Here is a 27,932-nt window from a genome sequence, read left to right as displayed (position 1 = left end):
AAGCAACAGGTGTCAATTAAGAGGTTCTTAATCAGCAAAAATGATGGGGAGTTTCCAAAGAAGCAAAGAAGAGAAGCCACACCAGAGGTTAAGTTACCAACAGTCCTTATGGAAGGTGACTCTCCTTCCATAAGCCATCAACGACCATCAAAAAGGTAAATAAAACTTTATTTTACAGCAGTTTATTTCTTTAATTACAGTCCTCATGTAACATGCCTCTTTCCAAACAGCAATTCCCTCTGACCTTCGACCTCCAACACCATTCCATCAAGCCATCAATGACCATCATAAAGGTAAATAAAACGACTTTATTATACAGTGCAGTGTATTTCTTTCATTACAATACAATAGCACATTTATTATACATAGAATAAGGTATGTTGTGTGTAGTTTTAAGGCTTTTTTAGTTGAAAAGTATATTTTATGGAAACCCGGGAACGGATTATTCCCATTTTAATGGTTTCCTATGGGATTTTTTTTTTGTGATACACACTTTTTGCCTTACACACTCTCACTGTATATATATGAATTGTGATTTTCAAATGAATTGATGCCCAAAATGTGTTTTCAAGCATTTAATCCTCAGAGTGTACCGTAGTCTATATAATTGTTTTTAACTTTCCCAAATCTTTCTGTGAATACTCATCAACTTCCATGGAAAGTTTAAAAAACAATCCAAAAAGATTCATCTCATTTAGTCCTGCTTTCCAAATCAATGTATTAAACATCCACTGTGTATAAAAATGCCCGAGTTTGTCAAGTTCTGACAAAGACAGAAGATTCCACTGGCATGAAGTCTTTGTGTTTCAACAGCCCGATTATAAGAGTTCCTCTTTTTCCACGATTAAAATGACTTTCCACAAAACACACATTACAAAACAATACTTCAATCTGCAAGTGTGGAGCTTTTATTTACACTATAACTGTATACAGGTTTCTTTAGATGGGATATGAGCACTTTATGGTGTGTTTTCTTGTATTATTGTCGATACAGCTGTGAGATACAATGCATACAAAGAGAAAAACTATAGAGCACCTTTTCAATCATGTCTCAGTCCTCAAAAACTATTTCAGACAGGTGTGTGTGTAGTGCATGTGTGTGTGCGAGTGTTCATGCGTGCATGTGATTTTCAAAATCCTACTCAGTCTGGTTCAAATCGAGGGCAAATCGCACAACTCCGCTGCTGCGTCGGTGTTCATCCCTTTCCAGTAGTGATTCAGGTTCTCCTCCAGCAGCACCCTCGGTATGATGATGACCGGGTCGGACAAACTCATCCTGAGCATCTCTAGGAGCCAGAACGTGGTTAAGGCGTCAAGAAGGAGAAAGAAAACAAAGACACGTTGAAACACCACCAACAACAGTGGAGTCGAGCACCCTGTGACCACTCATTTGAGGAGATCAAAACTACAAGGATTATAGCCTTAATTCTGAATGGTGAAAATGACATTTTATGGAGAATGCAGGAGTAAAAAAAAACGTTGGCAATTAAAAGTTAGGTAGCAAAGCATTTTGATTTCAAAGGTTAATAAGGGAGGCCAGTGCAATGAGGGTCTCAGGTTGTTCTAACACAATGAAAATTAGGATATGAAAAAAAAACAACCAGAATGAAACTATTTATCAATAGTGATGAACCGACCACGAACAAAACCTTCCCTAATCTACCTCTATCCAAGACTATTCGTACTTACCCCTGTTGAGGGTTCAAGATATCACTTCGCAAATATTCTGGATCAAATTTTCAATTGCAGGTCCAACAAAAAACAGTCGAGGCATGCTTCCAGAACACATTCCAACCTTGTGAACAATCAACATTATTTCTGTGCAATCAATGCGGTGGATATAGAAAGTATCATCAAGGCATCAACCCAAAATATGTAATACAAAGTGTAATTGTGCCAAAAAAGAGTTCTCATTTCTACGATGTCAAACATACAAAATACTTTTCATACAAATGTGGTGTGTGATTGGACTTGACTTCTGCATTAGCCTACATTAGTCACATGCAGATTTCAGTTAAATCGCCTTCTGGTTATTTCGCCAAAAAGCCAAACAAGTAAATATTTATGTGGGATTTTAAAATGACAATCATTTGGTCTTTTGGGGCAAATGTTTATCCACAGAAACACTTCAAGTCACCCTGCATACAGTATTTGGATTCAGACCTTTGACTTGCAAATAAAGTGTGAAATAATGGTAGCGCCTTGAGATAAAAGTGACCCAAATACATTTTTCAAGGTATGAGCTGGTATGTGAGAACTGAATTCATCTCACTTCACAAGAAGTAACATTTTGGTAAATTGTGAACAAGTTACAAAAAAAAGAAGTCCAAGATGGCGCCCGAGTCGGCAGCCATCAGCAAGTGCTCTCACGAGCCTTGCTTTTTTGGTTGTTTTTGTGTTTTCTTTTGTCACTTTCAGTTGTTGTGCGTTGTGTGGATTGTTTTTCAGCATTTTTGGCCACAACATTCATCAAGTTCTGCCATATTCGGATATGGCAGCACTGTTTTTGATTTGGGAGGAATGTCAGTGCCATTTGTCATCGCTGGACAGCTCTGGGGCCATTGTGTTTTTTTTTTTTTTTTTTTTTGCACCTGTAATGGGCAGCATTTTCACAGGCCCACTTTGTTCAGCAGAAAGGCCTGTGCTGTTGGACAGAGTCTGCATGGCTTAAGGAGTTCGTGATGAGAAGAATGGAGTGTCAGTGCAGAGCACCTTTGCTTATGTGGAACTGTCGCGGCTTGGAATTGAAGCAGATTTATGTGGGACAGAAGATGTGAGACAGTCTACTTTCGTTAATGGATGGTAGCAGCTTCATGTTTGCTTTCAACATTTAGCTTGTACCAAATGTGCACATTTCACCCTGACGTCCCTGACCCACTGGTCAATAGAATGCTTTGATCCTCTCCTCTTTCATTTAGAATTGCTTCATACAACAAGGAGGGTGCAGAAAGTGTTTAAGATTGAATGGCTGTCGGTGTCTTTTGTGTTGTGTCACATCTGCTATTTAGATTTTTTTGTTGTTGTTTTGACTTCAAAATGGCACCATGAGAGTGACTGTCTTCACAGCACGTCCTGTATTTTGTTTTTCTACTTCTTCCTTTCATTTTACTTTCATCACTTTGGTGCTGTGAAATGTAAAATCCTTCACTGCAAGACTAATAAAGGCTAATCCAACACAAGGAGAAATGACATTCTGAATTGAGATGTAGCATGACGGAGAAACTGTAATTTTTTTACATTGTATTTCATCACATAATTATTGGTTGCTTTTGTAAAGAGAGGGTAAGATGATTTGATATGCGGATGTTTTGATTTGCAAGCGTGGTCATGACTCCATTTCAAGTCGTACCTGAAGGCACCACTGTACGTATTTTAACTAGAATTTATTGACTTTCTATATCCACCGTACTGATGTAATGACATGAATATGGGAATCCACAAATCAGGTCAAAAGTGACTTTAATATTGCCCTTCCCTTGCCCAATGGGTGTGATGAAACATTTTACATGCGATTATAATTGACAGCATGAAACAAACATTTCCAGCAAGTATAATCATGGCTGCAACCCAAAGGGTAAGGTAGCTTACATGCAGGAGGTGACAGCAGCAGGCACACTCAACCCCACCCAATCTCAACACCATTACTTGGATGTTCATATGGAAGAGAAAATCCATTGTAAGGTGTCGTGTAGGTGATTCACCAGTTAAATAAAACCGTGCCTCTGTGAAATTGAAAAAAAGAAAAAGAAAATAAATGGCCATGAATGAAAATGTGTGCTATTTGTCTGTTGCCGACATAGTCTCAGTGATACTTTTTGAAGGTTACCTGGGATTGGGTAGTGCACAGCCCCACAGGTGCTGCTTTAGGGTCTGAACCCAGCCAATATCTCGGATTGGCTGGCAGAGCTGTATGTAGTGGTGTTGTTTTAGCACAACCCTTCGAATGAATACAAACGTCACTCATTAGCGAATAAGAACTCAGAGGTATTACATAATCCAAAGGTAACATCCCTCCCAAATACTCATGACAACAATGTCGAAGGAATATTTATTTTCTTTGGACAACCCACAATTCCAATGACATTGGGATCCAGTGTAAAATGTAAATAAAAGCAGATATGAGTGATTTGAACATCCTTTTCAACCCATATTGAATTAAATATAAAACAAAAGACAAGATGTTACATCCAAACTGATTAAATGTGTTATGCTATTCGTTTACTTATTATTCTTTAAAAATTATCATGTTGAATTTGATGCCTGAAATGCATTCTAAAAAAGCAGCGCTAGGTGCAACTAAAGGCTCAAGGCAGCAGGCTGATGGGCATTTTCTGCCACCAGGCAGTCAGGAGACTCAACTCCCTCACAGCCCTGCCCCCTCTGCCCCTTCCCACTGCCACACTCACCGAACTCTGAGTACACGCTACACGCTGTAATCCTGAACTCTATTTTTTCATTTTTTTCCTGCAAGACCTCACTTCAACCTTTTTTTTGTTTGTTTTTGCATTACTACACTACTTTACATACGACACTACCTCACTTTACATACGACACTTTACATTCAGAAATTACATGTATTGTCTGTTGTCAATTGTCTGCCTTTTTTTTAGCCACATTATAAGTCCCTTGCACGCTGGGTCCAAGAGGACATTATTTCGTCTGTACTGTATGTCATGCGTATTAGCCTATTTGACAATAAAGCTGACTTTGAGTTTGACTAAAGGCTGAGAAAGTTATAGAAATCTAAAAAATATATACATGTATATATTTGGAACTTTCCATGGGTTAACAGGTTAATTGGAAAAAGGTTAGTATCATGATTGGGAATACAAAGATCAATTTTTCACGAGTAAGGATGTGAACAACTATGTGAGCAATTTGTGTCTGTCAATGTACAGTTAAACAATACGTATATGGATTTCGAAATCTACCATTTCCACATAAAAAAAAAAACAACCAAAACTCAAGATAAACCTCTGCCTAAAACCAACATGTGCTTGCAGCCTTCGATCCCACGTTCCCATTTAAAACGAGTAACATTGTGAGAAGGATCAACTCAGGAATACTACAAATGCTATTTAAAACTCGCCCACCCAACACTCGAAAACAACACTAGCTTCTCTGGGACCAAACGCACCTGAGAAGGATTGACACAAAGTAGAAAAATATAGCGTGATCTGACGAGTCCAGATTTGAAATGATTTGGGGAAATTATGGCTATTGGGAACTGGAAAAGGAGCATCCAAATTGTTGTCAGTGCAAAGTTCAAAAGCCAAAATCTATGAAGGTACCATTTAAGCTGAAATGCACATCAAGGTTTTGGAGCAACGTATGCTGCTATCAAAGTCTTTCAAGCACATTAAAATAACCATCAAAATTATGCCAGGCATCATCCAACATGTGTTGCAACAGTATGGCTTCGTTGTAGAGTGAGTACTAAACTGGCCTGCCAGCAGTTCAGACATGTTTCCCATTAAAAAAAATGCATTATAAAGTGTAAAATTAACCTTCTTTCCCAAATGCTTATTGAGTGTTAAGCCGAAGAGGACACAAAAGAAAGGCAATATCGTTATTGTAAACACGTTGCAGGCATCACATTCTGAATGAACGAATCATTAGAAAATACATAGTGTTTTAAAGTACATATAAGAATTTGTAAATCATTTAGCTTTTTTTATTTCACTAGCATCCCAACTTCATTGGAAAGTTGTATTTCTTGAAATTAAAGGAAGCAGCGGTCCACACAAGGACAAGACATATTCAGGAATCCAATTCCCAAACCGTCTTTACACGCATGTTGTTGAAAAGCAACATGATTCCTTGGAATAAACAGGTACATTTCAATAGATTAAAATACGGTGGAAAAGTTCATTTGTTTTAATAGTTCAATTCAAAAAGTGCAACTCATTATATCAAACACGAATGAACATGTAGGACTATTTTTTCAGGGGGCCAATTCTTATGCTACATCAAAGGACAACCGACGTCTCCGGACAAGTTGTCTCCATAATTTGTAAAATGGCTTCAAATGACTTCTACTGAGCGTATTTTACAAAGATTCCACCGCATATAGCTATATTTTACGTTTTAAGACACGCGCTGAATATTCAGGAATTCTTGTTTTTGAGTTGGTGACGAGTCCGTATGTGACGTCACTAAAGGACCGCCCTTTACCGTAAAAAAGACACATTGTAGCGGTCCCTCCATCACGTCAATGTATTTTGCTGTACATGTTTGGTCTGGGGACCTCGTGTTGCACCCAAAAGCCGCCAGGAGGCCAGGAGAGGGCGTCCAAGCTCCATGTAAGGAATTTATCAGCCTGTGGAAACGGAGGTGGCCACAGGAGGTCGCCATTTTGTGCCTCTTTTTTGGGTGAGAGATTTACCCCCAATGTTGCCTGAAAATGGCAAAAATAAATTATTTAATCGATTGTAAACATGTATGCTTTCCTCTTCAGAACTATTTGAATCATATTCATAACTGGATGTGTAACAAAAAAGCATATTCTCCGAATCTGAAGCCATTGTTTTGATTCACAAGCAATGGAAGACGTTTTGGCGTGACGTCACGAAGTGGGGGCGGGACTTTCTGAAAATGCCCAATTTGCAGCTCAATTTTTTGTTGATTTTGGACACTTTAAGTCTTTTTTATTGGTGTTTTACATTGACTAAAAATATCATTCTGTGTGTTTTGGGTATTTTAGATGCTATAAAATGTTTTTCTGGTGTCAGTTAAAAAACAAAAAAAGTGACGTCGGTTGTCCTTTAAAAAATTATTAGTTTCTTTAATTGAATATTCTAATGTATAGTTTTTTATTGCTTTTTTTGTCTTCAAAATTCTAACAAATACACATCACAAAATATTTCACATTGGATCTAGGTTGGGCACTCCTTGGATTGAACTACTCAAATAAATTAAGTTGTCCACAAGTTTATTGTGATGCATCAGTATGAGAAATATGATGCAAAAACAATATATTCTTGTCATGAAGGCAACATGCACCATAGAAAGAATGCCAGAGGTCATGCCAGAATGCGATGCAATCCTCGATAAGAAAATCCTCTTCCATATGGATTTTCATATTTTGTTTGACAAAGACAGGAGAAATATTGACAGAAACCTGCAACCGCAAACGCTTGAGTGAAAACAAAAAGAATCCAGAAGACATCTTTTGTTTTGCCTTTTGGGGGGAGGGGTTGTTTATTTGTAATATTCTTTTCAATATGACCAAGCAGAAACACAAGTACGTCACAGTAATTTCTTTGTATTTATTTCTTTCTTTTTTTTTTGGCGGGACATAACTTCCTTTCCAAAACTCTCCCCCTTTTTTTATTTTTTTTTCAGCTAACAACCATAAAGATAGCACCGTGTGTGTGTGGTGTGCCAAGCACTGTTTGTTTACATGATGTGCCCCCTCTTTCTCTCTGTATGATGAGGTAAAGTGAAAACGCCTAACCAAAGGCTGCAAAATGCAAATGAGGTTTGCCTTCAGCTCCTATAGGTCATGCGTTCAACTTTGACAGACGTTGGTGGTCATGATTGCACAGCGAATAAAGGAAAGAATGTGTGTGTGTGTGTGTGTGTGTGTGTGTGTGTGTGTGTGTGTGTGTGTGTGTGTGTGTGTGTGTGTGTGTGTGTGTGTGTGTGTGTGTGTGTGTGTGTGTGTGTGTGTGTGTGCTAGGACATAAAGGGGGCGCAAAAAGATTCTACCCATGCCAGTGTATTTGCAATTTTAAGTGAAAGATAATGAAAAAAAGTCATCCATGCAGTATATCGACTCATACAGGTGACGATCACAGAAAGGTACCAGCAATGGCAAAGCAAGGAAACAATATGATGATAAACATTGAAGTGATCACTAAATGTTCAGTTCCCAAAAATAGAGAAAGCAGTATGTACACCTCTGTCTTGTCTGCTCAGTACAGGTTGAAAATAATGACAATACAGTACAGTGGGATATTGGCTTACGAACTTAATTGGTTCCCAGACAGAGTGTGTAAGGTGAAATGTGTATATCCCAAAAATTAATTTCCCATAGGAAACCATTAAAATTAGAATAATCCGTTCCCAGGTCCCCATAAAACACAGGTGTCAAATGCCACGGGCCAAATCCGGCCCGCCACATCATTTTTTTCGGCCCGCGAAAGCAAATCAAACTTGTTAAATTCCATGATGATTGCTAAAATCTGAGCCAAAATTTCATATTTTTGGAAGTCAACCACAATAAAAGTCATTATTCTTGACTTCAGATTTGAAAACGAGTTATTCATTAATTTGCTGTGTGCTCTATATGTAATATTTGAAGGGATTTAAACATTCTAATGGGTTCCCCAAATTCATATTGGCCCTCGAGAGGAAACCATAATTACAATGTGGCCTGCGGCAAAAAATGACTTTGACACCCCTGCCATAAAACATAATTTTCTACTTTCTAATTTTCTAAGCCTTAAAAGTACACAAAATAGACCTGATTTTATGTATAATAAATGTGGTATAGTATTATGATTAAAGAAACTGTACAGTACAATAAAGTCATTTTCTTTACCTTTGTGATGGTTGTTAATGGCTTGATGGAATGGAGTGTTCGGTTTCCTCAGCATTAAACACTTGATGAGGAACAGAGGCTTCTTTCAACATCTTGAGGAATGATCCCTTGTAGGTGCTTTCTCTGTGATAAGTGTATCTAGTTCATCAATTGTGATCTGTTCAGCTGGGTTAATAGCTTTTTGCATCAAGTGTACAGATGACTTGTGCGGGTTATTTGTGGAGCCTGATTGATGGGATATTTAACCTTCCAGTCTACACTCTGCTTTTGAACTATCAAAGTTGAAATGGGTCATAATTTCACTGTTTTCTATCCATTTTCTCACCATTACTTGTTTTGTCCCCTTTACTTTTTTTGTTTCAAGCTCTGTCCTCTCCCTTTCATGTGTGTGTGTGTGTGTGTGTGTGTGTGTGTGTGTGTGTGTGTGTGTGTGTGTGTGTGTGTGTGTTTTTCTCTCTCTGTCTGCATATCTCTTTAATGTTCAACCCCCGCCCCACACGGCTGGGTTCTTGACCAATCACGTGGCTTTAACCAAAGAGGCCATTTTGTTTTTTGAGAACGGCCTCACTCTCTCTGTCTATAACCCCATCCCCCACCGCTGCGTTCTTGACCAATCACGTGGCTTTAACCGTCACGTGGCTTTAACCGAAGACTGGGAGCGGGGAATACAGGACAAAAAAACTCCGCTGCCATTTCCTTGTTTGGAGAAAGGGCTCATTCACGAACGACACATTACTCATTGTGGCAGCTCCGTGTGTATCCCGAAAAATAGTTCGTATGCCAAGGTAAAATTTTCAGAAAGGTAATGTTCGTAAACCGAAAAGTTCGTAAGCCAAGAGGTTCGTAAACCGAATTCCCACTGTATGTGGTAAAAAAAATGTGCATGGTCAAGCGCTTTATTACATCTTCAGCTGTTGTTAAAGCGCTATAGAAATCAATATGTACGTATGCATTGTATTGTAAGTGAGCCGCAAGCGTAATATGAAGAGACTTTTCAGCCCCACGCAATAATAGTTACCTCTGCCCAGCGTTAAAAGTAGTTATGTCGTATGACGTTAACAATATCGTTCTTTTCGAAATTATATACAAATTCCTTGTAGATTAATCAGAATCAGAATCAGAAAACCTTTAATCGTCCCAAAATGGGGAAATTTAATGGGATTAACAAATTAACGGCTCCATTATACTGTGTATGTTACGCACGTGTATCGTGCTCTACCAAAGCTAACATTTGTTAAGTGCATACAATAGTGATTACAATGACATTATTAAAAACCATCTTAATTAGGTCGCCTTTTACATGAAAACTTTAAACCACCATTAAAAAAAAAAACTAAAATTAAGATTATGTCTTTACATTTTGGAACCTGGTATGTTTCACAACATACCTCTTATACATACAATATACTCAGCAACCACCATATTTAAGATCCTGGACATTAATAAATTAGTTTTAAAATCAACATACTGTACTTGCATTAAAAAAAATTGACAAGCAACAATAAATAAAAAATAATAATGTCAATATTATAACAGCTAATAATAGAAAATAAAATTCTTCCAGTCATTCATTTTCTGATCCTTTCTATCTTTACAAGGAGTTTATGCCAGCTGCCTTCGGGCAGTATTCGGGGTACACCACGAGATCATTGCCAGCCAATTGCAGGGTACACATAGATGAAGAACCATTCACACGTACAATCACAAGAAACCAGAATACACAGAAAAAACCCTCGCGAGCCCGCACAACTCTACACTGGAAGGCCAGAATTGAACCTTGCACCTATGTACTATGAGGCAGACATTGTAGCCAGTCGGCCATCGTGCCGCATCAAAGTCATATACAGATATTAATACAGCTAACATCCAACTTACGACCGAGTTCTGTTCCGAGCAAACGGTCGTAAGTCAAAATGGTCGTAAGTCGAAATCCATTCAAAATGTTGAATAGAGACTCGGAGGCTAAATGACTCCCACACTCCCCCCTCTGGTGCCGTCACACGGTCGATTGCTGTGCGAGCGTGACATGTTGGCTGGCTGGTCAAAATTGTCGTACGCTTTGCCTATCGCGTTGCGGTGCCAGGCCTAGAATAAAAAAAATAAAAATAGGGTCTGGAAGTCATGGTCGTAAGTATGGGTGGTCGTAAGTCGGATGTTACCTGTATCATAATTTTACGATCACAAGCTTGGCTTTTTAATTATGTTGGTTCCGCTCATGATGACATGAATGTGTATAATATGATGCAATTTTACAGAGGGTTCAGTTTTGCTATTAATGATCGCATCACTACGTTGGCTTCGGACCAGTGGCACTAATAGCTTTTATGTTTTATGTGACCCTCAAACACAATTTATTTTAGCACTGAACTCCCCCTGCTTCAAACCAATGAAGATGCTATTTCAATTAGAATTCCCTTGGAGACAATCTGAATGTAATATGCATATTCATAATTTTAATGCATAATCCGATAGAGTGATCCAGCTTGTCTGCTGGCAGCAAATTAAGTAAAAAAAATGTATTGAACTAAGCTCATCTAAAATAGGCAAGTGAGTAATAATGAGGTAAAAGCTCCTGGGGATACAAACAACTGCAAGTTTCTCATTGAAGACAGATTTAGCGATAAAGTCACAAATAATTACGATCATGCAATCGAACCTAAAGCATGAACGCATAAACAGCAGCAAAGAATGAAACAGCAGCTACAAAAAAAAAAAAAAGAAAACGATGTGGATCAGAGACACATGATTAACCAGGCATCACATTTATCAAAGATCTTCAGCATTCATCATTATTTCTATTCTGTGCTTCCAACCATTGATAATCTTTGATAAACTCAGAAGGATTCGCTCAGTCAATCAAGCCAGACACCAGAAGCGCTTGCAGTCGGTCGGCCTCATGCAAGTTTATCCATTGCATCGGGTATCCAGGCAGCCTGTCGTCCATAGCAACCGAGAGATGGAGGCGAGCAGAGTGGGGGTGGCGTCGAGTAGGAGAGGAAGGAAAAAAAAAACACTCATGCCCGCGTGTGATTGCAACGATCCAAATTAAACAATGAACATGTCACCTTATTCTATTATAGTACAAGAGTACAACAAGAGAAGGAGGGAAGGAGGATGGGAGAAAAGTAGAAGCAAAACAAAGGATGGCAACAAAAAAGAAAAAAAAATAGTTTTGCAGCCTCTGTGTTTACTTCCCCCCGAAAATATTGGATATGAAAGGTGCTAAATGGTTTTTACTCTTTCGCTTCAGCCAGTTTGTTGTTCATCTCTTTACTTTTCTCCTTGTCGCCCAATGCTGGCCGGCTCACGGGCTGGTTCTCCGAGGTCATCTTCCTGGAACCCCTCAGTGCCGCGCTTTGCTTATCTTTGGCTTTCTTCGCTGGCTTGCTTTGGCTCGATGGGACAGCCCCCGGCTTTTTGGGTTTTGTGCGAGGGACAGTAGACCTGTCCACCTGAGCAGATCGAATAGCAGACATGAGTGGAAATGCCGGAATTTGTGTTTTTTGTTTCCTCAGATCACTAACTGCGGAACAGTAAAGACAAGAAAGCTTTACAGTCATTGTGTGAATGTCGAGACGAGTTTCCAATATGGGAGACGAAGGGTGTTTCACTTTATGACAGAAAGCAAAACAGAAAGCAAACCAGGTATTGGAAAAAAATTAAACCAGGTTGTGGCGAAGGTAGTGTGATTTTAACTCATTCACTGCCATTCCCGAATATATTCAGGAATTGAAAATATGATGTAGAGCGCCATTCCCGAATTTGTTCGGATTTTGTTTTGTCTTGTTTTTGTGCCGATAAAGTGCTGACCAGACCTCTGGCAATGTTTTTTATCCTTCCACGAGGGGGCAGCATCTCCCTTTCTTCCATGTTAGCGGTTTGTTCCAGCTTCAGCTGTTGTTAAAGCGCTATATAAACCAATATGTATGTATTGCATTGTATTTTTGTCACGGTTTGCAAGGTGGTAATGGTTGTGGATCCCAAATAAGCAGGCAGGAGGGAGCAGCAGGTTGTAATTTACAATTTGTATTAAAATAAAGTCAGGAACGACAACAAAATCTAAAACATCAAAGTCATTCGAACAGAAACAAAAAAAGTATCAAAGAAAACCAGGTGTAAAAATCTGCCAAGATGAAACAAACCTGACAGGGTGAAGCAAACACATACAATGACCCGACACGGACTGGTCGTGCCGTGAGTCCTTTTAACTGCCACTGATTGGAACGACCAACACCTGTGCAGCTGCCGGCGGAGCCGACAGCGCTATCCTTTGGTCGCCAACCAGAACGTAACAGTCTGCCACTGATTGGAACGACCAACACCTGTGCAGGTGCAGGCGGGGCCAACAGCGCCACCTGTTGGTCGCCAACCAGATTGTGACAATTTTGGACAGCCGCCCTCATTTCAAGCGCATATAACTTCAGACCCATATAATTTAGGACTTTGCCTTTTTTTGTGATTAAAGAAGAGAGTCTAAGGTTTCTTATGCTGCATTGAACGTTTATGGAGTCCTAAATCTCAATACTCTGTGTGGAATTTGAGTGAAAATGACACAGACCCTGGCACGACAGTGGACACATCTGGCAGTGAATGAGTTAATAGATTCGATCAAAACACATTGAGAAATATTCTGTGCTCCGTACAAATATATTTAGATAGTATTTCATTTCTAAATATGTAACATCAGAATCATTATAGAAATCAATTCATTGAATGCATTATTATTAGTATTACTATTATTATTTTGTAGTATTGTGTTTAGTATATATTTAAAAGTACAGCTGTACTGTGGAGCAATGAGCATGTGTGTCTTCAGGGGTGCACTTCGAAAGCTGACACATGATTGATGGTTGAAAGCGGTCTATACCTGCCTTATTTTACCCAATTTCTCATCATCCGCAAGTGGAGATCTTGCAGTACCTTATGAACAACCTGCTTTGCGCACAAGCATATCCTGTACCCACTCCAGCGTGTCCATTATGCTTTTGACATTTGGGCCACACCTTCCCTATACTGAATTCAAAGGGAGTGAGGGAAGCTGGTTTGAGTGGCCAAGAATCAAGTCGGCTGAGTTCACTCCCACAATGGCGCAAATGCCCATTTTCTAACTGCGCTGTGAAAATGCAGAAAGAAACTCCTTCCATGCAGTTACTTTGACTCAATTTGTGTTAGGCATGAAAATAGAGCTCTCTGTGTCAGCAACCACTGATGATTCTATGAGGTAGTTTGATGGCAAAAGGTATTATTCCATCTGCTAGACTGACAGTAAGAGCCCTGCCACGGCACTACAGTGAACCCCTGCTAAAAATCTTTATAGTTGCCGAAAGATGCAGAACAAGCAGTACTTTCATCCAAACTAAATCGTTCAGCATTCACCGGTAATGTCTAAGGGTAATTGCAAATGTAAACATTTATGGCTTAAAGCAATCCATAAGGTTACACTTATAGTTCACACCCAGCAGTTCACTGTGCACCTGTTTAATGGGGTCGATGTATGGCTCGCTGTATAAGCTGCGTATCCTCCTCCTCTCGTGGGCCTTATTGTCAGTAGGTTGGAGCGGGGCTTGTCCCTTAAATGTTGCATTGTAGCTGGTTTCCAGGCTGGTCTTCTCATCCGGAGGTAAGTACTGTGACTTGGCACGGATCATCTGTGCAGGCTTTACGTCTCTATAAGCTTTAAATTCGGTTCTGCAAGGAGAGAAGGCAAGTGGTCATCATTGTTATTATTATTATTTTTTTAATGACAGTGAGTTTCTAAACAAGCATACTCTTGTAAATCCTTTTTAACCATATTCACACTGAATCAACTAAGTTATTTAACCCTTTCAGAGTGCCACGATTTGCAAGGTGGTGATGGTGTTGGACCCCAAAAATGCAGACAGGAGGCAGGAGCAGAGTGCATTTGACAAATTGTGTTAAATAAAGTCGCCAGGAACAAAATCTCAAAAAGCAAAGTCAACAGAACAGAAAGGTCCAAAGTAGCACACAAAACAAGGAGTAAAACCTGACAGGGCGAAACAAGCAATGACCCAACCATGAATGGTTGTGCTGGCAGTCCTATTAACTACTACTGATTAAAACGACCCACACTTGTGCAGCTGCAAGCAGGGCCCGACAGTACCACCCGTTGGCCACAAACCAAAACGTGTCACAGGCACAGCGGTTACTATAGTGGTCAGCAACTAGGTTATAGTGTGCATGAAAGTGGTCATACAGTTTTCTCAAGTATAGGTAAATAAATAAATAATAATACAGTGATACCTCAGCTCACGAACTTAATTAGTTCCCAGAAAGTGTCTGTAAGGCAAAAAGTGCCGAACATTTATTTCCCATAGAAAACCATTAAAAATGAGAATAATCCTTTCGCAGGTCCCCATAAAACATAATTTTCTACTAAATAAGCCTTAAAACTACACAAAGTATACCTTATTTTACGTATAATAAATGCGCTATTGTATTGTAATTAAATAAATAAACTGTACAGTATAATAAAGTCGTTTTATTGACCTTTGTGATGGTCGTTGATATAGTTGCCTCTTGATGATATCCGAGTGAAGTTTGCGGGCTTTCTCTCCCATAATACCCTCACTAACACTGTCCTTTGCTAGCTGGTTTTCATTAATCCAAATCAACTGAACTTTTTCAACCTCTTCTATTGCCTGAGACCATTGCTTAGACAACACACGTAGCAATGGTCGACTTGGCTTACTGGTACTGGGACGCTAAGTCACACAAGCGCACACCTTGTTCATGTTTTTTCGATGATCTCCTTCTTCTGCTCGACCGTAATTTTCTTTTGTGTCCTCTTCGTATTAACACTAGCCTGTGGTGGGGTCTTTTTTGGTCCCGTAATAGCGAAAGTACTGCACTCCATAACAAACTGCATCTGTACTCAAAGAACGGAGGTGACAAAAACAAGTCCCCCAGCCACCGTGGCGCTGTGTTGTTTGGTTCGTCCGCCTAAAACTAGTTTGTTAGCCAAGACCATAAGCTTGCGAATTTAATGTTCGTGAGGCAAAACGTTTGTGAGCTAAAGCGTTCGTAAACCGAGGTATTACTGTAATTGATGATAATGGATGGATGGATTGACAATACTAAAAAGGAATTTCTTCTTTTCAAATTCCATGTTTGGAAAACAACAAATGCATCTAACCCAAGTTTCTGGTTTTGGGCAACCTCATGGTGAATTTCAGATTCCATCTCAGCTTCCAAAATACAGATAGACTCTGATTTTTTTTTCAGTCATATAACTCAAGGCGCCCGTTTGTGAATTTGGCTGAGAGTTCTGCATCAAGATGGGCGTTCCAGCCTAACGAGGGGATGTCCTTTGCCGTGTGCTGGTGCCAGATCAAATTCATATTGAAACTTTTTGTATTCATTATTTAGATTTTGCTCTATGTGCATTGAGTGCTTTGAGTCCAACAATGTCAATGACGTGCACGCCGCTATAAAATTACTCTATGTGTATGTACTATTTGATTAAAGTCCGACATTCAGACCATGTCCCTAACCCTGTCAGACCATGTACCTAACCCTGCTTCATACTAATCCGATGACGCATATCAGTCTTCCCCTTTGGCTCTGGCGGAGTCATGAACGCACAGTGTAAACAATTGTGAGGCACATTTCAAGGACAACCAACGTCACTTTTTTGTTTTTTAACTGACATCAGAAAAACGTTTTATAGCATCTAAAATACCAAAAACACACAGTATGATATTTTCAGTCAAATGCAAAACACCAATAAAAATGACTTAAAGTGTCCAAAATCAGCAAAAAATTGAGCTGCGAATTGGGCATTTTCGGAAAGTCCCGCCCCCAGTTTGTGACGTCACGCCATGACGTCTTGCATTGCTAGTGAATCAAAACAATGGCTTCAGATTCAGAGAATATGCTTTCTTGTTACACATCCAGTTATGAATATGATTCAAATAGTTCTGAAGAGGAAAGCATACATGTTTGCAATCGATTAAAGAATTTATTTGTGCCATTTTGAGGCAACATTGGGGGTAAATCTCTCACCCAAAAAAAGAGGCACAAAATGGCGACCTCCTGTGGCCACCTCCGTTTCCACAGGCTGATAAATTCCTTATATGGCGCTTGGACGCCCTCTTCTCGCCTTCTGGCGGCTTTTGGGTGCAACACGAGGTCCCCAGACCAAACGAGTACAGCAAAATACATTGACGTGATGGAAGGACCGCTACAATGCGTCTTTTTTACGGTCAGGGGCGGTCCTTTAGTGACGTCACGTACGGACTCGTCACCAACTCAAAAACAAGAATCCTGAATATTCAGCGCATGTCTTAAAACGTAAAATATAGCTATATGCGGTGGAATCTTTGTAAAATACGCTCAGTAGAAGTCATTTGAAGCCATTTTACAAATTATGGACACAACTTGTCCGGGGACGTCGGTTGTCCTTTAAATATCCTTGCTTCCAGTGTAAATGAATTAAAGTGTTGCATTACGCAGTAGCTTCAACCACAGAGAGAAGAGGTCAATACTTGGCCACCGTCCTTCTGCATGCATTCCGAAAAAGTCTACTTACGAAAATAACAAAGTCAACAAATGTAAGGAGATGGTGGGATGCATTCTATTTATAGACATTTTGCACAAGTTAAAAGCTGAATGCTATAATGAGGTTGCATTTGGAACAATTACCCAACAATGCCTGAAAATGCAATTTTAAGTATGTATTTTACAACGCTTTCATGAACAGTCAATGCTATGTTAAAATTGAAGATGGAAAAAAAGTCATTTTAGGTCCTCACTGATATTTAGGAGGTTATAATTGCATGTTTTGCTTTTGGGTCATCGAAAATAGGCCAGTATTTCACAAAAGCTTTCCATGTTGCATGAAAGCAACATTTACATATTCAAGTTAAAATACAAGTGGATCATTTTGAATTCATCTTCCAGTTATTTAGTTTGCATGCATTTACATTTGAATGGCTATTCTGGCAGAAATGTGTTTTTACATTTATTAAACAAGCTACAGGGTGAAATGGCATCATGTGAAAAGAAAATTGTTCACAACACAAAGGCTGATGACTGGGGCATTACCCAGAGAAAAGAGAACTACCGGTACTACCATCAGTCCACTGGGGAGAGGGAAATCACACACAGGGAGTGATTACATAACAAGACTTAGGCTTGCTTTCAGGGCCAGGATCGACCAAGGGGCTGCATCGTAAAGACGGATTATACAATGGCATCCAAGGACGATGGTAGAAAACATTTATATGACACTACAGGGTACATGATGGTAACATACTGTAGATACCATTCATGGTCAGTGGAACAATAATGAATGTGTCCCTGAAGTCCTTATGTGCTTGAGAATTTTTGATACTTTTTATATTACAGTGGAACCTCGGTTTTGAACGACTCACAGTTCGAACAAATCGGAGTCCGAACAAAATATTCGAGAAATTCTTCCGGTACGACGTGTGAGTGCGTGCGCGAGGGTGGGAGGCTGAGCGGCGTACAGGTGTATCGCTCTCTTCGTGACCAACTGTTGTCGCTTGTGGACGTGCTGCGTTTTGCTCTAGCGTTTAATATAGGTGTACGAAGAGACCGGTCCAAAGAAAGTAAGTGCTGCTACAAGTGAAAAAAAGGAAAGTAGTGCATACAACTATTGCATTTAAGAAAGAAATAATCGCAAAATATGAAGGAGGTGTGCGAGTGTCTGATCTGGCGAGGGAATACAGCATGGCGAAATCTACGATCAGTACATTATTAAACAATAAGGAGACAAGGCTGCAAAATCTAGTGATGTGGCCCTGGGAGTGAGAGCAAGTGTCATTGGATAGATTTTTTTAAGAGAAAAGAACATCCTGTAGCCGAGTCATCCGTAGCTGTCACGTTCCGAGCGAGAGTGACGGCAGCTGACTCGTCAGAACGTAGTGGAATGTTTGGGATCCCAAAGCATGTGGGAGAGATGTACTACCCAGGCAGGATGTTTATTCACAAATAAAAGAAAACACAGCGAGTAAGAAGGCAGGGGGTGATCCGACCCGCTTACTACGCCAAAAAGCAAATGGCACACGAGGGTGCAAAATTACGCAATCCCGGAAGATGACATAAATTTACGGGACGCAGGGAAAATACCTCTTACACTTGCGCATCGAAGGAAGAGTCCAGGTACGGTGGCGAGTTGAGTCAATCATCCGGCATTGGCAAGGTGATCGCGAACCATATAAATGCCCCGTGATTAGAGAATTGACAGCAAGTGGAGGGCAGCTGGGAGAGGCAGCCCTGCCCCCTCGCTGTCAACTCGCACGTGATAGGAGCAAAGAGATTTGAACGTGTGAGCCCCCTCAGACAGAAGAGCTCCCAGAAGTTTTTATGGAAGGGGACTCCTTCCAAACAATAAATTTCCTTCCTCCGTCCGCCTGCGCCTTCTGCTGACCACCACAAAGGTAAAAAATCCTATTCATAATTCTTTTCTTTCCAAATGTACAATTAGCCTGGGTTACATTTATGTTTGTTATTTGTGTATTTGCCATTTTGCTTAACATTTTCTGAGATATACATTGCTTTTCATGTGTTGGTCAGCATTTTAATGTGCAATTGCATGCATAAAATAATGTATAAAATACTGTACTAAAAAGGTAAACATTCAGGGTGTTGGAACGGATTAAAACGATTTACATTATTTTCAATGGGAAAAATGGTTTCGGTGTTCGAACAAATCGGTTTTCGAACAGGTTTCTGGCACGAATTATGGTCGAGAACCGAGGTACCACTCATTGGAAAGAAGCACCGCAACAGATAAACATGCAGCACATCTGTCTGGGTTTGCCTTGAAACCACCAAAATAAAAACAATAATGTACATTTGCCTAAAATACTCTTTCCAATACTGAGATACGGTACTTCACATATAGACAATAGAAGAATTTAAAGGACAACTGACGCCTCCGGACAAGTTATAATTTGTAAAATCACTTCAAATGACTTCTACTGAGCGTATTTTACAAAGATTCCACCGCATATTTTACGTTTTAAGACTGGCGCTGAATATTTAGGAAGTCTTGTTTTTGGGTTGGTGACAATCCCTGACGTGACTGACCGAGAAAGCGACACACAATGCATTTGGGGTACTTTGTCTGGTCTGAAAACTTCGTGTTGATCCGTGTTGATGGCAAAATTAGAAGGAAAACACATAAATAACGCGATGGTGAATCGCTGTGTTGCGCCACGACTACTATTTGATACTAGTTGACACAAATTCCCAGAAGACAAATCAGCCCATTTCCAATGGAGCTTGGGCGCCATCTTGTGCATTTTCTGGGACGCTGCATTGGAATCCTGAGGGCTCAAATTGACACGGAAGGACTTCGATAGCAAACACTTATGCTTTCCTCTTCAGAACTATTTGAATCATATTCATAACTGGATGAGTAACAAGAAAGCATCTTCTCCAAATCTGAAGCCCTTGTTTTGATTCTAGAGCAAGGCAAGATGTCCTGGTGTGACGTCACGAACAAGGGGGCGGGACCTTCTGAAACTCGCCATCTCCGAGGTCATTTTGTGGCAGTTTTGAGACACTTAAAGTCATTTTTATTGGTGTTTTGCATTTGATGAAAAATATGAGCCTGCGTGTTTTGGGTATTTTAGATGCTTTAATACATTTTTCTGATGTCAGTTAGGAAACAAAAAAAATGGTGTTGGTTGTCCTTTAAGAACATCTCTAATATTAAGTTTTTTACCTGTTGTCTGCATGCATCATTGCAACACGAGCTACTCTTGTCAAAGTGATATTTCCGCTAACCCGCTGTGGTGGTTTATGTGCGTAAGAAAGCGTTCTACACTGCAACCAATCACTCGAGCTGACAGGAGTGGGAATACGCCAGGACGCAGCATGCAACTCTGCCTGCATGTGGCACAATATGGGCTGCTATACTTGGAAGACTCACATAGCCGAGCTGTGTTATTGGTGAATAAACATTGTCACAATGAATTTGCAAGCAAAGTAAGCAAAGAACAAATATACATATTTGTTCTTATTGAATATGAGATTTGAAAACAGGTATGGACCTACTCACAATAATTTTCCCATCTATTAATGTATTACCATTTTGTTGTCACAGAAGGACGCCATTTTAGAGAAGGCTGACAACCTCATAAGGCTCAATCAGTTAACCCTCAAAACCCACCTATTTTCTATTTTTGTGGTCATAACCAATGCCCCGTCACATAACAATATATTCTTTGGTGCCATTTTGTGGCATCTTGCTGCACACTACTTTGGAGTGATCTGAGAAGCTTCATGTCAAGGGTGTCAAATATGTATTTTTCACCGCGGGCCACAATGTAGTGACAATTTCCTCTCGAGGGCCGTGATGCATTTGGGGAAGCCATTAGAATGTTTCATTTTGTTAGGGCAATTCGCTATACGAACAGATTTTAAACATCTTTTCTGTTTCGGTACACACCATTTTATTTTCTCGGACTTCCTGTCATGGTGTAACATTTTGCCCGTGTTTACATTGTTTTATTTTCTCGGACTTCCTGTCATGGCGTCCATCTTTACAAAACGCTCTCCCAACCAGCCCCTCCCGCATTTTCTCTTCCCTCTTCACTTCTCCCCTCGGGCTGCCTGCCCCTCTGGGGGTTGGCAGTTACATTTTGTGCCGTCCCAAAGATTAAAGAATCTTTTTATTCTTACTTTCCATTCCTGCTTCATAAATAATGACCCTAACACATCTCCTCCGCATATTACATACAGAGCACACAACAAATTGGTGAATAATATACCTAATAAGAATAAGACATTTCATTCATAAGCGCCTTTTCAAAACCCTCCAGGGCACTTTACAGTCACAGAATAAGTTTCTTAGTTTTGAGCAGCAGCAGCCAGACGCGCCAGCGTTCATTCAACAAGGCCACCTCTCCTCCAACAGGAGGCAATTGCACCAGTAAAAATGCAAAGGTACATGGCAATACACTAAATAGATATATTTTTTTATTTTTACGATGAGCACTTACATCACAATAAACACTTGCAAAACGTGTCATGGTTGACATTAAAAAAACTGTAAAAGGTCATAAGTCTCCATTGGTAGATGTAGAAGGGCACGATCTTCTGCTAGCTGACTATCTCACAATTGGAAGAGAGGAAAACTGATGGGTGCCCAAACCTTTTTTGACTACTTTTCGATCGAAAGTATCCATCGGTCCGTTTTTAATGCGTACGTGCGTATCTGCACACACTTGCACATGCAGATAATGAGCAACAGCCATAACTGGCCCTAAAATGAATGAAAAAAAAAACAATAAAATAGGCACGACAGTTTAGAAAAATGATTTCTCGATGACTAATTTTCAAATATGCACTCGAGAATAATGACTGTTATTGTACGTCTGTGTAAGCTCTCAGTCGTACAGGAGTGGTCCATCGATGAGAAGGTTTCTTCAGCCGTCATCTGTACAAAAGTACTTTTGTACAGATGACGGCTGAAGAAACCTTCTCATCGATGACTGTTATTGTAGTTTACATGGCACAATTTGAAATATTGGTTCATACTTTAGCACTTGAAATGATTGATTTGCTTTCACGGGTCGAAAAAAATTATGTGGCGGGCCAGACCTGGCCCCCGGTCCTTAACTTTGACACCAGTGCTTCATGTAGTGCTCTGGTGCCATTTTAGTGTCTAGGAATGATTTTGAAGAAAATCACGGGGCTTCGTGTTATGCTTCGAGACTATCATCTGGTATCAATAGGAAATTATATGATTTTTTTTCCCGGCAATTAAGTCTGCATTTAGGTCTTCATTGCCATAAATAACAGAATTTCAAAACAACCCTTCACACTCAGATTTACAGTTCGGAGCAATTTGGAGTGGACAATTAACTCCTCAGGGATGTTTTTTTTATATAAGAGGAAGCAAGAGTACCTGGACCCTGGAAAGCACACAGAGAGACCATGCAGATTACACACGTCCAAGGCTAAAACGAGATCTGCACCTTTGACAGCCTTAAAATCCCGCCAACTTTTTTTCAGGCTCAAGTAAAATGTTGCGAGAGTGCTCAGCGCTGATAAAGCACGAGCAGTGTCTCCCGGAGTATTCCAGGGAATCAATGAACCCACAGGACCTCTGTGAATTCCTTTTATTGTTGGATCAGCGGCCATAAAGACTGGCTTTCAATCAATACTCGCTCATCCGGCCTGTCAGATCGCATCTCCTCTTTAGGGCAACGTATGATATGACACAGGTGAGTCATTGGCCACTATTAGCGGTAGCCTTTCATGTATGTAAATGATGGCTCAATCCGTATTTCATGCAAATCATTCAAGTGTATATACTGTATAAATTAACTGTTGTAACATGCGGGCAATATGATATTAAATAAAGCAGATTCTGTCTGAGCTGACAAGGTACAGTTGGAACAAATGACTATCTATTTGCTATCTGGAGAGCTAGCTAGCTATTAGCTATCTAGCTGGCTACCTAGCTAGCTTTCTATTTGCTGTCTATTAGCTATCTAGCGAGCTGCCTGGCTATCTAGCTGGCTATCTAGCTATCTATCTATTAGCTATTTAGCTAGCTATCTATTAGCTAGCTAGTTCACTTTCTATCTATTTGAGTTATTCCGGGTTGAGTGGACGCTGGCGTGTGTGGCTGCCGCTGCTGACCCATAGCAAAAAACTTGGCCCGTGACTGTAAAGTGACCTTGAGAGTTTTGAAAGGCGCTTATGAATGAAATTTATTATGATTATTATTATTATTATTATCAGTGGAGATTTTAAGATTACATTTGGCAACAGTATATGACCCTCGTTTAATGACAGACAACTTCAAAATCAGAGCAGTTTAGACAATCCACTGCACATTCTGGGAAGAGTGATATCCCACGGTTTCTAGTGTTGTGCTCCATTTTTCTTTTGTTGGAGTATTTTTTTTCATTTCTGTACTCAATGACAACGCAATGCTTGGAAGACTTCTTTAAGAGGATAATTTTCAAAATCTGCAATATTCAATCACTTTGCTGCTGTGGGCTCCAATCTGCTACCAAACTCATCCAGCAGGCGGAGGAGGATTTGGGAGACGTTTTGGAAAGAAACGTCTCTTCTGAAAGAAGATGGTTACAGTTCCCTGCAATAAAAGATGTTATACTATAAAATGGGAAAATATAGTCATTCTGAACTCGTTGAACCTGCAGCCTCTGCTTTGACGTCACCGAAAAAAGACCAAAAACACTTTCAGATGCTATTTTCTAACATTCGCTTTGTGAAAGTAGAAAAAAGAGATCTCTTTGTCACTCCAGATGACACAGTGACAAAGTAGGCTTTGTCTGATTTGAAAAAACAAGACCATGAACAAAAGGCTCAGGCAGCTGACATCGCTTCACTCCTGGCTTTTATCAGGCATAATATGGCATTTAAATGAATCTTAACCCTTTCATGCACCCTGTAACATGATAACCTGATAAACTGTCCAATGTAGTGACCGCTGTCCCTGAAAGGGTTAAATATGACTTTACCAAAGCAGTAGAAAATATCCACATAATTGAATGCAGTTGTAATTAGAATCAGAATCACCTTTATTGGCTAAGTGTGTAGAACACACAAGGAATTTGTCTTCGGTAGAACATGCTGCTCGACACAAGTATTGTCATAAAAAAGACATGACAAATAAGTATGGAGGACACTAATAAAGGCTAATTTAATCTAATCATATTCCTTAGTTTAAGTGGTAATGTCTGCTGGATTTGGTGCACATGGACCGGTAGCGCCTGCCTAAGGGGAGTAGCTGGAAAATGTGGTGGGCAGGGTGCGGAGGATCCAGTAGGATTTTACCCGCGCTTGTCTTGATTCTTGCAATGTACAAGTCCTCGAGAGTGGAATGATTTGTTCCGCTGACCTAACTGTCCGTTGAAATCGGATTTTGTCCATTTTGGGGGCGGCCCCGAACCAAACCGTGATGGTCCAACACAGGATTGATTCGATGACTGCCATGTAGAAATGGGGGTTTATTTTGTAATCAATTAGACTTTCTTATTCTGTGCCTTTTGTTTTTGCTTATACGAAGTGCTTTTTCTTTCCATTGTTTATCCAGCTTCATGATTGACCCTCACGTTTTTAAGTATTTACCTCTTAAATTTGTGAGTGTGTGAGTATACAGATATACGTATTCAAGTGCCAACAATTATCTGTTTTCAGGAAATCAGAAAACTTTCTGACACGGTACTTCAGTCCATTGTACAGTCGGAGCAAACATGAATGGTAGTCTATATGTATGTGCTTTACGATTAACTACCGATCTGTTACTGTTTGTACGCCGCCTCTTGCCTGAAGACAATTGAGATGGGCTCCAGCTGACGTGTGACCCTAATGAAGACGAGGGAAATAGGAAATGGATACATGGATGGATGGTCCATTTTCCACAGAATGTTATAGCAGATGATCGGTGATGTTGTATGTTGGCTAATAATAGCTTATCTGAATTAGGCTTATCTGAATTAGGCAATGATGAATTGAAAAAAAATGCATCAGGTCATGAACACTATATTTGGTGTGGTAGAATGAGCGGGATCAAGGTTGCGATGGCTGGATAGCGTTTTGGTTAAATGCGATGCAGGTCACAAGTTACAATGTTTGAAACTTCACCTGAATTCTTTTTTTACTCATAGATACAAACTATATACACCATATGGCACTGTGCAGCTGGAGTGTAGTCATTAATGTTTCAAGTTGAAAGAATTATTTATCCAGAGGAACCGTATTCCAAATGAGCACTTATGCCATTTCAGCATATGCTGTGTGATATATGCCCACCACCCATAATGTTAACCCACAGTTGACCTGCTTTGTGACTCCACTGGTAGCGTACGACAGAAGTTCGGGTGGGCTTGTGTCGTGCCATGTGGAGGGGGACAGTGCCCTGGGGTGCACCCTGCTCCACAAAATACACACACGCACGTACGCACGCACATGCGACAGCGGGTCTTCAACTAACTGAATTGCTTGACACACTAATCTCACATGGCATCAGACCACATCATCAGCAGTGATTCTTCCTATGGCAACTGAGTCATAACATTCACTTTATATAAAATTGCCATTTGTATTGTTTCAATTTCACTAAGAAAAAACAATGTTCCTCTCCAAGGCAATGACTTACTATTTGATCTAAAAAAAACAATGAATCGCAAAAGCTTAATACAACAATGCGCAGTGACTGACATGCATGGCTTAATGCTTCGTCATCCTCTATCATGGTTGTGAACATTACATAATGCAGATTACTCTAGTTGTGATGCTATGCACCCATCTCTTTCGACACAATGATATGATGAAAACATGTTGTAAAGTATTCTCTTGGTTGTTTTACTCTCTCCCTTGGGCTGATTTCAGTTCAAGTCTATCATAAAAAAAACAACCAAAAAACAAGGTGCAATATTCACTATTAATACAACTTTATCATCACGAGAATGTCAGTAATAGGTCAAATAGAAGAAAAATATAAACAAGCCAAAATATGCTGCTATCACTAACATAAAAACACTTTTGTATACATCTTTAGTGGTTTTTAATGTGCTCTACGGTTTTATCTACAATTTTATTGATTTTACCATGTAGGTCTTGACTCATTTGAGCTACCTTACGAAGCTCCAATGTGCCAGGTCATCGACAGGTAATATCAACTGTGTTTGGGTGGGATCAAAATAACTTTTCTTGCTTGCTGGGAAAAAAATTAAGACTGCAGCAAACCACAAATGTCATGAAAAGAGATAAATATGTTCATTATACTATTTTCTCACACCTAGGGACAATTTAGAGTGTTCAATCTGTCTGCCATGCATGTTTTTGGAATGTGGGAGAAAAACGGACGACCCAGAGAACCCCACACATGGACCAGTGGAAAGCATGCAAATTCCACATGAACACATTGAACTCAGTACTTCGGCACTGTAAAGTTAGCCTGCTAACCACCCGGCTATCTGGCGCCTTATGGAAAAATATTGTGATAAAATGAGAAATTGTGATGTGTTAATTCAGCTTCAAGGAGGCGAGAACTAAAATAAACTGAATTCGGGTATCAGGAGGTGACAGGGGGGTTCCTTATACAAGTAAACCAGTGTTGCGTGTTTCTACTCACTTATAAGAGCTGCCGGCTGCAATTTCCTGTTTAATTTGCCTGTTGACGGCATCTGCAGCTGCCCGTCCTTCCCCTTCCACCTTGAGTTTTTTCTCCCCATTTGCCTTTTTGCTCGACCGCTTTTTCCTTTCGTGGCCCTGGATGAGGTCTTTCTCTTGCACTTTGTCAGCAATGGCGCTCTTCTCCATGCCGCTTTCGGCGTCTGCTAGATGCTTTTTCCCATGTCTGGATCTGTCTAGTGGCCGGTTGTCACCCGCGGAGATGGTGACGGGCGGTTTCGGTATCCACGGGTGGTCGTACCTTTTCGGAATGGGCCACGGTTTGTAGTCTTTCTGGTATTGGGTTTCGCTATTGAACGGTATTTCTGGGCCGTGGTACTCGTTCTTGGGTTTACAGCTGGGTTCGGGTCGCACTCGCCAGTGTTTAAAATCCTCCCTCATGACAGAGCTGCACACTCGCTCCTCCGACACGCACCTCCGCTGCGCGCGTGGACCTGCGGTGGCGGTGCGACGATGGGTACGAGGCGGCTGGGTTTCTATGGCGACCCCGGCCCGTAATGGAGGCTGTAGTTGGACGTGCTGCATCTCCGAGGCGTCTGTGTACTTCGTGAACACCAAAGGCACCGCAATGTCAGCCTTGTCCATCTGGTTCCAGAAGCGGGCCATGCAGCACGCCCTGCTAATGCAGGGCCACGCCATACTGGGCTTCCTTGAGAAAACAGTAGACGATAAAGAATCAAAATGGTCCAAATCTGTTTTTTTACGAGATGCTGTTTACGATTGAGGCAAGACAGTATCCCAGCTAAGTCCAATGTTTTTTTCCGTTACGATTACAATAAACGCTGACCCATCGTACATTTACAGTACAACTCCATTGCAAATCATTTCACCTTAAATCGCAACGAGATGTTTCTGCTCAGATGTCGTCTGTGTCCGCATCCTCTGTGCTATATCACTCCACTGCAAGGAAAAAACGGCCCCGCCCTCACCCGCTCAACATAGGGAAACACGAACAAGGAAAAGGAGGTCAAGTTAAATTTAAAGCGGATTTCCGGTTCTATCATCTGATATTGGCGATAATTTAAGACCGAAATGTGGAAAAACACGAATGTCATGATATCATTTTTGTTGTTAAGAATATATTTTCAAGACTTAACCCACTGGCGTTTCAATTTAAATCATATATACGGAATAACTCCCTATTCTAGTCGGGCATTTTTTATTTGTTTTGAATAATAAAACTATTTCCGGTTACCAACTCTAAGTGTTTAACGTAAAAGTC

The 27,932-nt window shown here is 40.3% G+C and overlaps 1 protein-coding gene across 6 annotated transcripts; it reads right to left on the bottom strand.

Annotated features, from left to right (window-relative positions):
• Window positions 1–515: 515 nt before the first annotated feature.
• On the bottom strand, window positions 516–27,644 carry map6a (microtubule-associated protein 6a). Of its 6 annotated transcripts, XR_016117786.1 has the most exons (7): window positions 27,541–27,644; window positions 26,652–27,359; window positions 14,020–14,233; window positions 11,783–11,997; window positions 3,827–3,937; window positions 3,589–3,722; window positions 1,157–1,286 (listed from the first exon to the last, which is right to left on the bottom strand). XR_016117786.1 is itself a non-coding variant. In XM_089016509.1 (6 exons), exons 2-6 carry the CDS (start codon window positions 27,347–27,349, stop codon window positions 1,139–1,141), a joined length of 1,386 nt encoding a protein of 461 aa, XP_088872635.1. In that variant the 5' UTR covers window positions 27,350–27,359; window positions 27,541–27,644; the 3' UTR covers window positions 516–1,138. The 6 variants fall into 6 exon arrangements, 5 of the variants coding, with proteins under 5 accessions (XP_088872635.1, XP_088872636.1, XP_088872639.1 ...); XM_089016509.1 differs by lacking the exon at window positions 3,589–3,722 and having other exon boundaries at window positions 516–1,286; XM_089016512.1 differs by lacking the exon at window positions 1,157–1,286 and having other exon boundaries at window positions 1,293–3,722.
• Window positions 27,645–27,932: the final 288 nt, after the last annotated feature.

The sequence above is a fragment of the Hippocampus bargibanti genome, linkage group LG16 (assembly GCF_051943395.1).
Source record: "Hippocampus bargibanti isolate YZ-2025 linkage group LG16, ASM5194339v1, whole genome shotgun sequence".
NCBI classification, from domain to species: domain Eukaryota; kingdom Metazoa; phylum Chordata; class Actinopteri; order Syngnathiformes; family Syngnathidae; genus Hippocampus; species Hippocampus bargibanti.
This window is presented reverse-complemented; position numbering and strand designations above follow the sequence as displayed.

Coding starts and splice junctions, on each gene's coding strand:
- map6a (XM_089016509.1), bottom strand. CDS start 27,349: ATGGCGTGGCCCTGCATTAGCAGGGCGTGCTGCATGGCCCGCTTCTGG. Junction 3,938..11,782: donor AAACTGGCTGAAGCGAAAGA/GTAAAAACCATT, acceptor ATTCATTCGAAG/GGTTGTGCTAAAACAACACC. Junction 1,287..3,826: donor TGTGCACTACCCAATCCCAG/GTAACCTTCAAA, acceptor TCTGGCTCCTAG/AGATGCTCAGGATGAGTTTG.